Genomic DNA, 14176 nt, shown 5'->3' with positions numbered 1-14176 from the left:
AATGGATTCACTGACTCCATTTTTTGTCCTTATTATTTGTGAGGACAATGTTTACCAATACTGATACAACCTGTAAATATTTATCAGCAATTGCATTTGCTCCAGATCACCAACAACAGAATCAAGTAGCAACATTAAACAGTGATCAAGTATTTCCTTATCGTGATTCAGCAATGGCTGCACATTATCTAACCAGGCTGTGAATTCCAGAAATTCTGCTATTGGGAATACAGATGGTAGTTTTTTCAATATGGGCTTGTAGTTACATGAAGCACTTTATATAGTTCTAGTCATCCCCATCTCTGGATAATCCAAATGGACAAGGTGCTGAGCAGTCCAATCTTACAGGGAAGTCATTTCTGCCTTTGGCAGGGCTTTGGCTGGATCTCCCTTCTGTAAATCTTAAAACCTTAAATTAGCACTGAACTAAAATTAATTCCAGTCAACTTTACACTGCTTTTATTCTGCTGCATAACACCCTGATAATGACAGGTCTCTGGCTGTTTTACTTTACACCTCCAGTTCTCCAAATGCTCAATTCCATACACATCCTTCCCCACAGGAGCTGCCTGGCTGAAGCCACCAGGAATGTTTGGGACTCACAGAACTGCTTGTCAGGTGCTCGTGGTTTTCACTTCCTTTGGTGCACATGGACAAGCACAAAGGTGATGTGTCCACATGAACAGTCACTAAGACAAAAATCCTTTCCAGAGAGAGTGCTCAGGCATTGGAATGGGCTGCCCAGAGAGGGAGTGGATTCCCCATCCCTGGAGGTTTTTAAAGTGAGCTTGGCCGTGGCACTGAGTGCCATGATCTGGTAAAGGGACTGGAGTTGGACTTGATGATCTCAGAGGTCTTTTCCAACCCAATTCATTCTATGATTCTGTGATTCTATGGATGTGGCACTGAGTGAGAATCCACCACATCTTGATCCAACCCCACTGTGATCACCAGCCCAGGGCACTCAGTGCCCTGGGCTGGTGATCACAGTGGGGTTGGATCAAGGGTTGGACTTGCTGATCTCAGAGGTCTTTTCCAACCCAATCCATTCTATGATTCTATGACACTCTGAAACTGGGAATACTGGGGATTTTCCTCCCACCAACACCCCAGCACACATGGAGTGGTGCTTTATCCAGCTCCTGCCTGGCAGCAGCTGGGAGGGCACAGCAGCACAGCAGGGGCTGTGGCACAGTTGCTCCAATGGGAGGAAACAAAGACTCCAACCATGCCCAGACCTCCCCTCGCCCTGTAAAAAATGGTGTGTCACAGAATGACCAAGTTCTGCTCCAGCTCTGCCAGTGAATCACTGAACCCTCAGCTCCCTGCAGTGGTGAAGCAGCAGTGAGAGAGCCCTGACTGAGGACTGGAGGGTTATCCCTTCACCACCCAACGTGGAAGAGCTGCAGAATGAATGTGGTTCCTCCCCTCGACTGCTCTATCTAGGTCAGAAAACTCCTCAAAGGCAGGAAGTCGCAGGAAACAAATGTCACTACACATCAACTTTTTATCATGAAAACAAGCAAGGCAGCAGATAAACCCACCACCTTCCCAGTATTTCAGCACAGACAGCAGCTTATCAGGGAACTGCTGGGAAAACTCCTCAGAGCTGCAAAAGCCACGGCCTCACAACACCACAGACGAACTCCTAATTTTCTTTGAAATCTTATTGTTTCCTGCGTTTTAAATAATTTTATATAAGTCAGAGAGACTTGAGAGTAAATGCACTGCTGCATTTACCGAAAACTACAGCAAATCAGATGCATAATCGTATTTTGAATAGCTCAGGCACGACTGTAAAAAAGCTTTAGCTTTGTGCTTGAGAATTACACATGGTCAAAATAAAAACAAATACCCAAGGAGAAAAACCCTCAACAGCAGGAGAATTTCTGCACAGCAAAGTTACTCTCTAAACCACATCCACCTTCATGAAGGAGCAATGTTTACACAAGAGCCTTCTTACCTAATTATAAGCAAATTAATCAAACATATTCATTTTGAAAAGTGAGGGTGAAAGATTAACTTATTTTCTTTATTAGCTCATTTAACTTACTACTTTTGCTATCAGCCAAGTGTATCTTCCTACTCAAACAGGGCACATTTCACAACAGGAGAGCAGCATTGTATTTTGATTTAATCAATGCAAAGAATGATATAATTTACATATCTCCTACCTGATTATTGTAACTGAAGGTAAGAATCTCCAAACTTTCAACTGTAAATTCTTGAAAGAAACAGTTTTAATACTGGCTGTACACCCTGAAACCAAACCAACACTCATCTTGCTTCTGTCACAGAGCTGGAACTTTATAGATGATAAAGAAACCATAAATTTTTAAGATGATTTCCCAGTTTATAGTATTTTGCATAACTAGAGAATGTACTCACTTATATAGATGTGAAAATATTTGTAAGATCAGTAGAACTGTAGGATTGGGTTTCATACACATACAAATCACACCAACAGAAAAAGAAAATCAAGTGTGAATTAACCCAAATATAAACTGCTAAAGCTTTACCTCAATCAGTTGATTGGTGTCTGACAACTTGCAACATTGGTGTATTAACAACAACAAAAAATCACTCCTAAGGTGTGTGGAACTGAGAGGAAAATATGAAAAAAAAAGAGATGGCAAATGCCTGTAACACAAATGATTTCTATAGAAACTTCCCGCTCATCTCTATTCTCATTTCAATCATTTGTGCTCTACCTTGGTCCTCCCACGCTGCTCTGCACTCAGATCTGCTGAGGGGAGAACTCTGCTGGCTCTGAGCTTGGCATTTGCAAGTCCTGCTCTGGAGTGGCCAAACCCACCTCTGACACAGCCCAGCTGACCTGTGAGTCACCACGGCACAGACCGGCGGCTGCCAGAGGCAGAAATGAAAGTTGCTGGAGCCTGACTCTGTGCAGGCACTGCCAAGCCCAACATTTCTTAGCTTTATGCCCTGAGGTGGTTGGTAGGTTTAACACAGGCCGTGTGGAGCTCCCAAAGGCACCTCTGACACAAACTCCCCACAAGGTCTCCCAAAGGCTGAACCAGCTGTCCTGCTCACAGCCACTGTCTCTGTGTCTGTCAGAAGGGGTGTCAGGGAAGGGAAAAGGCAGGTGCCCTTCCAGCCTGAGGGATTCCAAGATGTTTGAAGTATAGATTGCAACACACTGCAAGAATATAATAACACAAACTCCTTGGAAAACGTGTTTTGTTTGATTCCTCAAAGTATCTAACACTGACATTTGTAACAAAAGCTTTGAAACACACATCATAACCCAAAGCCACACAGAGCAAGTTCTTCCCCAGCCAGCAAGGAGCACTCCCTGAGGAGACATTTATGGTCTGTTCCCCTCCACTGGGAAGCCAAAGGCAGTTGTTTCCAGGGAGAAATTTCCATGGAGCACCTGCAGTCACAGCTCCAACCACAGAGCCACTGCAGCCTGGTATGTAAACAGTCACTGCAATCGGATGACAGACAGAAGGGCACTGACACATGAGAGGTTCTCTGCAATCTGCTGCACTATTTTGTGCTCAGGTGACACTGAACACAACAAAAAACTCTTACAGGATACCCTGTTCAGAACTGACCAGTTTTCATCAGCAGAAAAACTGAGATTGGCCATGGCACTGAGTGCCATGATGTGGTAAAGGGACTGGAGTTGGACCAAGGGTTGGACTTGATAATCTCAGGTCTTTTCCAACCCAATCCATTCTATGATTCTATGATCTACTGCCCAAAAGGCACCAATAGGCCCAGTTTGTAGCTCCAGACTCCAACACCAAAGTAAAAATGTTGGTTGGATCCTCTGTGTATGAGGAGGAAAAGCAGAACACAAACAAAATTTTAGTTTTCAGCCATATAGGCTTGATTTAGGATTAGTCAGCAAATGTTAAGCTGAAGTAAAATGTACTCAAGGTGGTGAGAGCGCCCACATCTAGTAATGTAAAGAAGCCTGCAGGATGAATGACAGAATGGCAGAGTTATTTACTGCATCTTACTACAACAGAGCTGCAGTTGCATCAAATGAAATTACCAGGCGTCAAGTTCAAAAACCTCAGCAAAAAGAGATTTTTTTTTCCCCAATACAGGCTCCAGTTATGCTGCAGAACTCACTGCCCAAGGATGCTCTGGTTTACAGGGACAGATATATAAACAAAAAACCCAAACAAACCTAAACTCAACTACTAAAAAAAAGAGAGAGAAAAAATGCCAATAGTTAATGATTTGATACAAACTCTGACTCTGGATCCAAAAGAAAAACTAAGGGAAACCAAACCATTTGCCTTGATCCGTTTCTGTGCTCCTCCCTGGGCACTGCTCTGAGCACTCCTGGAGGCAGGACATGGGCTGGATGTGTCTCTGCTCTGACTCAGAAATGCTGTCCTTATCTTCATGGTGTCTTGTTTACGAACCACAAACCTACTTCCACCAAAGCAAAACCAAAAGCAATGACTGAAATACAAAAATCTATGGGTTTGTCAAAATGAGAGGCCTGAGATGTCAGGATTGCTGTGGATTCGATGCCAACACACAAAGCACGTCCAAGAAACCCCAAAACACCACCAAAACAAAAGCACTCCTTCAGAGCCAAGCTGTACCCACAAGTCCGTGTGTTTCTGCAGCTGTATCAGTTACATCTGCCTGGAATGCTGCCTGTCCAAGGGCTGGACACAACAGCTCTGCCAACAGCCCTGCTCGGCCCTGCACAAAAGGTGATTTTCCAGCCAAGTACCCCACAACTCAAATATGGATGTTATGATCTACCTGGCAATACAGCCAATCAATGCCCTCACTGAAGGCAGGAGAAATTCCACAAGCAGTAAATGAAACCAATTAAGAACCATGAACTTTACAAACAGGAGAGGGGCAGTGTGCACATCAGAACAACTGCACTGCTGTGGGCCAGGTGCCTCCTTCCATCCCGTGGGTGCCCTGACAGTGACAGGAGAGCTCCTGGCTGGACACACAAATGGCTCTTTCCTCCCCACCCCCACTGATCCATCTCACAAGACGACAGCTGGTTTGTACATACACAAGTAGGTATGGGAGTCTGTCAGGAGCTGGAAAAACAAAAACACACTTCCCACTGCTATTACCTCCTGCTTGATAACTTCAACATTTGAATTGTGAGTGAGGCTTCCAGGGAAGTGTTAAAAATAGCAACCAGAACACTTATTTTAATGCACAGTAATTCCATGTTTCGTGACATTCCTATCTGTAGAAAGAAAGATGCCTTTATTACAGGTAAGTGCACACTCCAACATTAATAATTTAATTTCCCCAGATGGTAAAAAATGTGTGTTTTGCAGGAGACCACAAAGTTGTATTTCTGTTTTTCCATTCCAGAACCAGGAAATTCAATAACATTATTAATGCAGTCATATTTAAACACTGTGCTGAAACAACAACAAAAAGACCAAGGACACTGGAACTACATACAATTATTAGTGATAAGTAAATAAGGCATTTCAAGTCTGTAGCAGTATTTTACTTGGTGATGTTGTAAGTCAGCTGTTAACTAGACCAAAGAGAGAAGGACCTTCCTTTCTTGGTTTCCAGGATCACTGAAAAACAAACAGAAGGAACAGGCCACCCCGAATTCTTTCAACTTCACCTGCCATTAAAATTTCCGATGATTGTGCAGTCACAGGCACAGCACATTTATTACTGGCAACAGAGCAGGATTAAACCACAACAAAAATAGATCTGATTACTTCAGCTGGAGGCTGGCAATCATCAATCTTGAACTCACACCAAAACTACTTTCTTTCCAATCACGTTTCAACTGTTAATTAATGTTTACATTATACTGAAGCAAGTAAGTTTGATTCTTAAAATCCAGGAGACCATCTTCAGTGTGACCAGTTACATTTACAAGGAAACGCAGCTCCAAACAGAATTAGTCATCAGCAATTCACAGTAAGGACTTGCCAGGAGCAGACAGTGCTCTGAATTCAGGCAATTCTAACACCAGGCACTCAGCAATAGGACAAGGGGGCACGATGGGCTCAAGCTCTGCCAGGGGAAATTGAAGTTGGAGATCAGAAAAAATTCTTTGCAGAGAGAGTGCTCAGGCATTGGAATGGGCTGCCCAGAGAGGGGGTGGATTCCCCATCCCTGGAGGTTTTTCAGCTGAGCTTGGCCATGGCACTGAGTGCCATGATCTGGTAAAGGGACCAGAGTTGGACCAAGGGTTGGACTTGATGATCTCAGAGGGCCTTTCCAACCCAATTGATTCTGTGATTCTCTGAATTTGCCTCAAGACTCCTGTTTAAAACAAAAAAAAGCTTTGCAAATAATGAAACTATCATTTCCCCATTCAACTCCAGTCAGATTTCTGTTTTATAAACAGGTTGGTTTGTTTACAAAAGCAACAAAGCAGCATTTGCTGTTCATCACCAATCTAATCATGACCCTGCAGACTCTTCCTGCCCTTCAAGGTGAAGCTCAACCCCCTGCAGGGGTCTCGACCCCCTCACTCCCCACTCCCAGGCAGGGCCAGCACATTTATTTGCTGCACGGAATGGACCATCACACCCCCATTTTGTCACCAGGACACCTCCACTTCCACCAGCCCCTGGCCCTGGGAAGCACCGTGTGTGCCCAGCCCCAGGAACGGGGTCACCTCCCAGCAAACGCCAGTGCCTGAACCACCCACGGGCACTGGGGAGGAAATTTTATCTACACACAACTCCTCAGCAGTGTTCAATTAAAAAGTGGCACACAAAGGATCCTGCCCAATTTTCTTTCCACTTGAAAACTGACCCTGATGGAAAGGACTAGAATAAATCACAAGGCAGTGGACAGAATGAAGCAGCAGCACTTCTTTTTCCTGAGGTCTTAAGCATTTAACAGAATGCTGCAGACTAAATGAATCCATCTCATTCTACACTGTTTGCAGTCAACACCATGCACAATTCTGCTTGCTATTAGTATATTATACCAAACTGTTTATAAAGATGAAAGTATTTGATCTACAGTTCATAAATGTGTTGGATTAACATTAACCACAGGCCAGGTAATTATTAATATTAAAAAACAGAAAGCAAAAGTAGAAGTGACGGTTAAAGGTCAAACAAGTCCTCCAACTATACTGAGGATTATACAACTCTCCAGACACTGGCACTGTTAAAGCCCAGAACGAGCATTTCCTAGAAAGCAGCAAGGTAAGACAATTTGATTTTCACAGAGGAACCAGGTGGGGACACCAACATTAGGCCAACAAAGCGGAAAATACACACCATCAATGACCTAAACACAGTTAGAATCTCGCAAGGCATTAAGGCTGTGTCACTGACGGCACGTGCTTTAGAAAGGCACAGCACCCGTAACCTTTTAGGTATTTCTTTAGTGAAGGCAGCTAAAATACACTAAACCAACACACTTTCACTTTTCCTACATGTGCCTGCTCAAAGCACAGATCGGTTATTTACAGTCCTGGCCAGGCCTCACGTATCCCCCGGAAAATAACCCTGCACCGGCAGTGAATGTTCGGTACCGCTTGAACACCCTGAACACATTTGTTGTCACGCAAGGAAAACATCGCAAAGCGCCGAGGCCGGCAGGGGCATTTCACGCGGATGGCTCGGTGTGCCCACGGGAATAAACGCTGGGATCGGGGGACGCCGCGGCAGCTCCCACAGAAACCAGGACATTCCCTGCCCCTGCCCGAGCCCGGCGGGGCCGCGGCTCCCGCAGCGCCGGGTGCGGCCTGTGTCCCTCCCGGCCGTGGGGCAGGCAGTGGGGCAGGCCGTGGGGAGGCCGCGCCGGGCCGGGCCGTGCCGTGCCGGGCGGGGCTCGCTGTCACCGCCATGTGCCCCGGGCCCGTACTCACACTCGCGGCAGCTGCAGCGGCGGCGCCCCGCGCCGCTGGAACACGCCGTCCACGAACACGCCGTTCTTGCCGAGGCAGCGCAGGTAGAAGTCGCCCCCCGGGCCGCCCGCCGGGTCGCCCTGCGGCGGGGGCGGCGGCCCGTCCGCGCCGGCCGGCGGCGGCGGCGGGGGCGCGGCGGTGAAGATCTCGAGGTGGCGGCGGGAGATGAAGCTGGAGTGGCCCATGCTCACGTCCACCGAGCCCTGCGACGAGTTGCGGCCGATGGTCACCGAGCGCTTCTTCATGAGGTACTCGAACTCCCGGCCCTCCAGCCGCGCCACGGCCGCGGCCGCCGCCGCCGCCGCCGCCATCTTAGCGAGGGACGCGCGAGCCGCGGCCCCGCCCGCACCGGCCCCGCGCCGGCCCCGCGCGCTGCACGAGCGCGGCCCCGCGCCGCCACCGCCGCGCGCGCGCCCGACCGGCACCGCCGCCGGCCAATGGGCGCCCCGCACGCGCATGGGGCTACGGCGCCGCGGCCAATGGCGGGCCGGGACCGCCCCGCGCGCACAGGGGGCGGGGCCGGGGCGCGCGCAAAACGCGGAGCGGAGCCCAAACACCGCGGAGCGGAGCGGGCAGCGCCGGCACGGACGGGACGGGACGGGACGGGACGGGACGGGACGGGACGGGACACCGGCCCTGCAACGGCCCCGCACCCTCAGGGGTGGTGACCAGGCACCTGCCCCGCCGCCAGCAGCGCACGCAGCAGCGAGAACTGAGTAAACACAGACAGGGCTTCAGGAAGGGCAAGAACCACCTGCAGAAAGAGGGCTGGGTGACTGCTCACATCCAGCCTTAAAATGCAGTAATAATAATAGTAAAATATTAATAAAACAATAATAGTAATAATAATAATATCATCAATCCTTCATACACATCTGATGGAGATAATATCTGTCCTTTATACATATCTGACAGAAATAATAATAATAAAAATAATACTTCATAGACACCTGGCAGAGGTACTAATATTAATCATAATCATCATCACCATCACCACTTTGGTCCTTCACACACACACCTTGACAGAGGTGATAATGATGATAATAATTTGATCCTTCATAGACAACTGCCAGTGGTGATAATAATAATTCGGTCCTTCACACACACATGACAGATAATAATAATAATAATAATAATAATAATAATAATAATAATAATAATAATAATAAAAAAAAATACTTGTGACCCTTCACACATGTGCCAGGGGTTGCTCTCACCCCAGAGGTCAGTCCCCCCAGGGCTCTGTGTGCACACTCCTGGCTGGGCTCAGTCCCAGTTCTCCCAGCAGAACTGGGACACAAACCCAGAGCAAGCAGCCCCCAGGAGCTGTGCCCGTCTGTCCCCACTGCCAGGGCAGGGGCTGGCACAGGGGACACCTGGCCATGCCCACAGCCCACAGCCAGGGGCCTGGCTTGGGAACACCCCAGGCTTCAAACACACGGTGTTAACTGCACCCAGCTTGTCAAGCCTCTGCAATGGAAGTGTTTTACCCAATCCTCACTCACTGTCACAGGGACCAGGCACTGTCAGAATGGGGAAGGATTAAACACTTTTGGCTTTGAGCTGTAAGGAGGGGGCTAAAATGTATTTGTGCCCATCACCAACACAGCTACTGCACAGACAGCCCACATTGCCTCTCATTTGCAGCTTGTTGAGAAGGGGATCGTGGTGTTGTTTATTTGGACTTTCCTCAAGTACTGAAGCTCACTGTTGTTTATCAATAAAAAATTATCACCCAGAGGAGCTGTGGCTGCCCCATCCCTGGAAGTGTCCAAGGACAGGTTGGACAGGGCTTGGAGCAACCTGGGATAGAGGAAGGTGTCCCTGCCCATGGCAGGGGATGGAATGAGATGATCTTTAAGTCCCTCCCAACCCAAACCATTCCATGAACTCAGAAGACATAAAACAATCTTACGCTTTGGATGAAACCAATCAACTTGTAGCAAACATCCAGCAGAAACTTTGAAATTGAAACTTTCGGTTTTGCACATTTGAGTCAACAGCTCTTCAACTGTAGAACTATTTCACGTGTGCTGAGGAACAGAACACGCTGCCTGGCTGGCTGCAAAGTGGCTGCAAACCTTAGTTTTCCCCTTGGGACTGGACCAGGCACAGCTACAACACAATCCCATCCTGCTTCAGTCCGTTTATACAATCCCATAAGCACATCAGATGCAGTAAAATATAGCAACAGTTCAGAGCTTTGGTTTCTTTTGCAGAAAACTTTGGTTCAATCTTGCCCACACTTTGGTATTTAGAATCAGACTTTCTTCTCTACCAACATATGTTTGGCACAGAAAATGTGGAGCATCAGGGAGCCAGTTATGACTCCCTGATTCTCAGCTTGTTTTTATCCTTGGGCTCTGCTGGCTGCAGAAATGTTGTGCCTGCTTTGCTAACAATTGCTTTGGGATGCTGAGGGCTCTGCTGGCTGAGATTACCCATGGATTGCCACCTCCTAACACACCCCCACGCCCTCAGAGGGAGAAAACCAGCAGACTGGGAGAGCAGCCAGGTGAAATCCCACTGGGCCAGCAGCACTTTTCAGCACCCCTAAGGCTGTTCACACAAGTTAAAGGCATTGATGCTACTCCAGTGTTTTCTGTTACATGAATCACAGCTTTGTTAATTTGTATTAATTCATTAATAACCTCCAGTACTCAATTCACCAAGCTGATATAATTCCTGTCCTGTTCAGAACAGAACAGCACAGAACACAGCCATTCACAGAATCCCAGACTATTCTGAGTTGGAAGGACCCACAAGGATCATTGAGTCCAACTCTTAAATCAATGGCCCATAGAGGGGATTGAATCCACGACCTTGGCATCACTGACATGGAGTTTTGCAACCTGCACTGAGATTCCTTTCCGAGGGTCCCACCCACCACTAAACTGCTCTGACAAAAAGGAATTAACACCAGCAGAAGGTCTGTTTGCTTTCCTGTGACCAGAGCAAACACCAGATCCCATTGTCAGAGGCTGCCCTCGTTCCAAGAGGACAGCTGAGATCTTTCTGCCCAGGTTTTTCTGAACGGGGGCAGAGTTAGTCACCTCCTGTGTGACCACACAATGCCAGAGGTGCAGGTCACCCCAACCTGCCCATGTGTAAGGCAGGAACCAGAGCAGGTCCATGTGGTGAACAACTCACACACAGCTTTGCAGGGCTGCTCTGGGTGTCTCAGTGCCCCAGGAACACACTCCTTGAACACAACAGAAGTGCTGATGTTGGAGCTGCAAGGTGGGTACATCCTATTCCATGCTGGTTTCCCCAAAAACTCAGCAAAAAGACTGAGATTGGCTCAGTTGGTTAAAACTTGGTTGGAATAATGCCAAGGTCATGGGTTTAATCCCCTGTGTGGGCTCTTGACTTAAGAGTTGACTCGATGATCCTTGTGGGTCCTTCCAACTCAGAATGGTCTGTGATTCTCTGAAAAGGCCTTTTCCTCTGCCTGCCTTGCATCCACTTTAACTACTCAGGATAGAACCAAGTTACTGAGCAAAATTTAATCCTCTCACCCGATTTCTGCCACTGACAACAACAAGGTCTCAAAGCACTCCTTGCTCTTTGTCCAAGCAGCCCAAAGTTCCCCAGCCCACGTGGATTACACAGCACAGAAACCACAGACCATCACTCCTCACCTACACCCCTTAACCTTAAACCAACCTGGCCTGAGTTTAACATGGGAAGTACCATGTAATGTCTAACCCATTAACACAGTTTTATTTGACCCAACTCCCCTTAAATGACTATGCATTTTAGACATTTTCATTTTTTATTACAGCTCTTGCTGTAGCCACACAAGGGTGTTCATTGACAGGCTGCTTGTGCTTGGGGAAATTAAAAAGACATAGAAATAAGTTTCTTGGGTTTTCTCATTGCAGGTGTGCCCTGTACTGAGGGCAACAAAGTCGAGCAGCAGCTTCTCAAGGTGCTCATTTACACAGATCCAAAGCAGGGAATACTATTAGAGGAACATGATGAATAATCAAGCAGATTAAGTGACCATAATTGCTTACTTTGACACCAGGAGCATTAAACAGCTTTTACAAGCCATTAGGAGCTATCCATAATGTTTTTATTACAGCAAGTGTCACAAGCTTCCAGCGAGATTTGATTTTTGTTAAACAAAACCCGACAAAGTTAATTGGCAAAACCACTTCTCAGGAACATTCACGTGTGATGGAACAAAATAAGCCCTTCAAAGACCAGACCCTGCACAGCCCAATGAAGAAAGATTTCCCTGATTCATATCCCTGCACCTGACAAGCACATTTTTTCCACCCCTGAGGTGAGAAGCCCCTTGTAAGCAGTAAAAACAGCCTCAAACCCGCTGCCACTGCAGCCACATTTTTAACTAATCCCGAAAACCGTCCTGGAACTCCTCACATGCTTAAATTTAACGATGTGTGTAAGGCTCGGCAGGACTCCTGCTGTGATTCAGTCATTTTCCCCCAAATGTGTTTTGGTCAAGGGGAAAGTGTTAAAAAAGCATAGTGGAATTACAGCAAAATATTGAAAACAGCAAAAGGTTGGGATGGTGGGGAGCTCCCCAGGAACACAGCCAGGTCCTGAAGTGACTTTCAAAGGAGAAAATAAAGAGCTGTACTCAAATGTTATTTTGGTCTTTTCCTTTATGGGTGCCTTTCAGATCTATTTAAGTAATAAATCTGGAAAGTATCACATCTTAAAAAGCCTAAGACATCCAAAAGAACATGTTTTTGTAGGAGGAGTGGGGAGGAAGGTGAACACAGGTACCTGACCTGCCACTTGTTGCTGTGCTGTGACCTGGGAGGGGAGGGAAATGAGAACTGTCCAGCCCAAACACCCGGTGGGGCTCACTGGGCCAGCCAGCTCGTTTGTAGAAATGCTTAATTATCTGGGCATTCTACCCACAACCTGTCTGGTCCCTACCACGACCCAAAGAACGAGTCAGCATCTCTTACAAGCAGAGAGTTCTGTCTCAGAAATCAGTCACTGACAAAGAGGAATTGCTTTCTTCCAGGTGGGGAACCCATCCAAAAACTAAGAAAAATAATCAGGCTAATTAATTCTTATCTGCAAAGAGCAATTACTCAAATGACCTTAAGTGGTTTGGGGAGGCCAGCAGTCAACCTACCCTGTGCTGGAACAGAATCACTCCATGAGTGACCAAAGGATAAAGGCACAGCCCCGACACCTGGTGTGTTGTGAGCAACAGCAGACAACAAAAAATAAAATGCATGCCTTGACCAGAGAGCATCCCATCCCCTCCCAGATCATCACTCAGAGGGGAACCCTCTATCCCACACCACAAAGGGATTTTTAGGAGCCATGGCAGCATCTCTCTGTTAACTGGAAATACAAACCCCCCTGGCTTTGCAATCCAGCCCTGCATGATGCAGATCTTGGCCAAAGAAACAGTTAATTAAATCTTCAAGCTTCTGTTTGCTTTATTATGGGAGTCACAGACTATTCTGAGTTGGAAGGGACCCACAGGGATCATCGAGTCCAACTCAAGTCAATGGCCCACACAGGGGATTGAACCCATGACCTTGGCATTATTACAGCCAAGTTTGAACCAACTGAGCTCATCTCAGGGCCATTTCATATTTACAATTGTGACACTACAAAGAAAATTGGACCTGATGATTCAAAAGCATTTAGTTTGTTATCCACTTCTAACCAAGAGTTCTACCAGCCCTGAAACATCATGAGGACCAAACCTCATCAGCTGAAACACTCACTGTATTTATTGAATGTTGATCATTAATTACTGCCATGGGTTATGACCCACAATTCTACTCTAAGATTTTTCCTCATTTGCCTTTTTTTTTGCCACAGTGTGTTCATCCTCTCTCTTTGCTGGATCAAGAAATGTACAGCAACTTGGGTTAAGGGAACTCTTAGTACCTTGAAAACACACCTGAGACCAGACACCTTTTTCCTTTTTGCTGTCAGAATTGGTCAGTCCTGTGACATCACCATGAAAAGCATCTTTATGGCTCCTTCACTCTTTGGGAGCTCAGACTGGGCAGAATATTTTCTATGCATACCCAGCTGTATGTGTTTGAATAAAATAATTTCCCACAAAACCTAAGAAGGGCTGGCACTTCTCTTTTAGAAGAACAGTCCCACTAGAACACATCGAGCCTGTTCACCGTGAAAGAAGAACTTTTACTCCTCAATCTTGAGTTGATTTCTTTCAGTCTCCTTTTAGCACCCCTACATCACATACCTTTATGATATGGTACCATGAACAAACTAAACTGTGCAAAAAACAAACAGAAAAGCAGCAGACTGAGCTGCCAAGGTCCAGCTTATCTGGCA

The 14176-nt window shown here is 46.8% G+C and overlaps 1 protein-coding gene across 1 annotated transcript in view; it reads right to left on the bottom strand.

The window, feature by feature from the left end:
- FOXK2 (forkhead box K2) overlaps nt 1-8238 on the bottom strand; it is a 50082-nt gene extending 41844 nt beyond the window's left edge. The window contains exon 1 of the mRNA XM_071574030.1: nt 7829-8238. Coding sequence (XP_071430131.1) covers nt 7829-8178 — 350 coding nt within the window. The 5' untranslated portion in view covers nt 8179-8238. The remainder of the gene's footprint in view (nt 1-7828) is intronic.
- Nucleotides 8239-14176: the final 5938 nt, after the last annotated feature.

This window comes from Pithys albifrons, chromosome 19 (assembly GCF_047495875.1).
Source record: "Pithys albifrons albifrons isolate INPA30051 chromosome 19, PitAlb_v1, whole genome shotgun sequence".
In the NCBI taxonomy this organism is placed as follows: Eukaryota; Metazoa; Chordata; class Aves; order Passeriformes; family Thamnophilidae; genus Pithys; species Pithys albifrons.
This window is presented reverse-complemented; position numbering and strand designations above follow the sequence as displayed.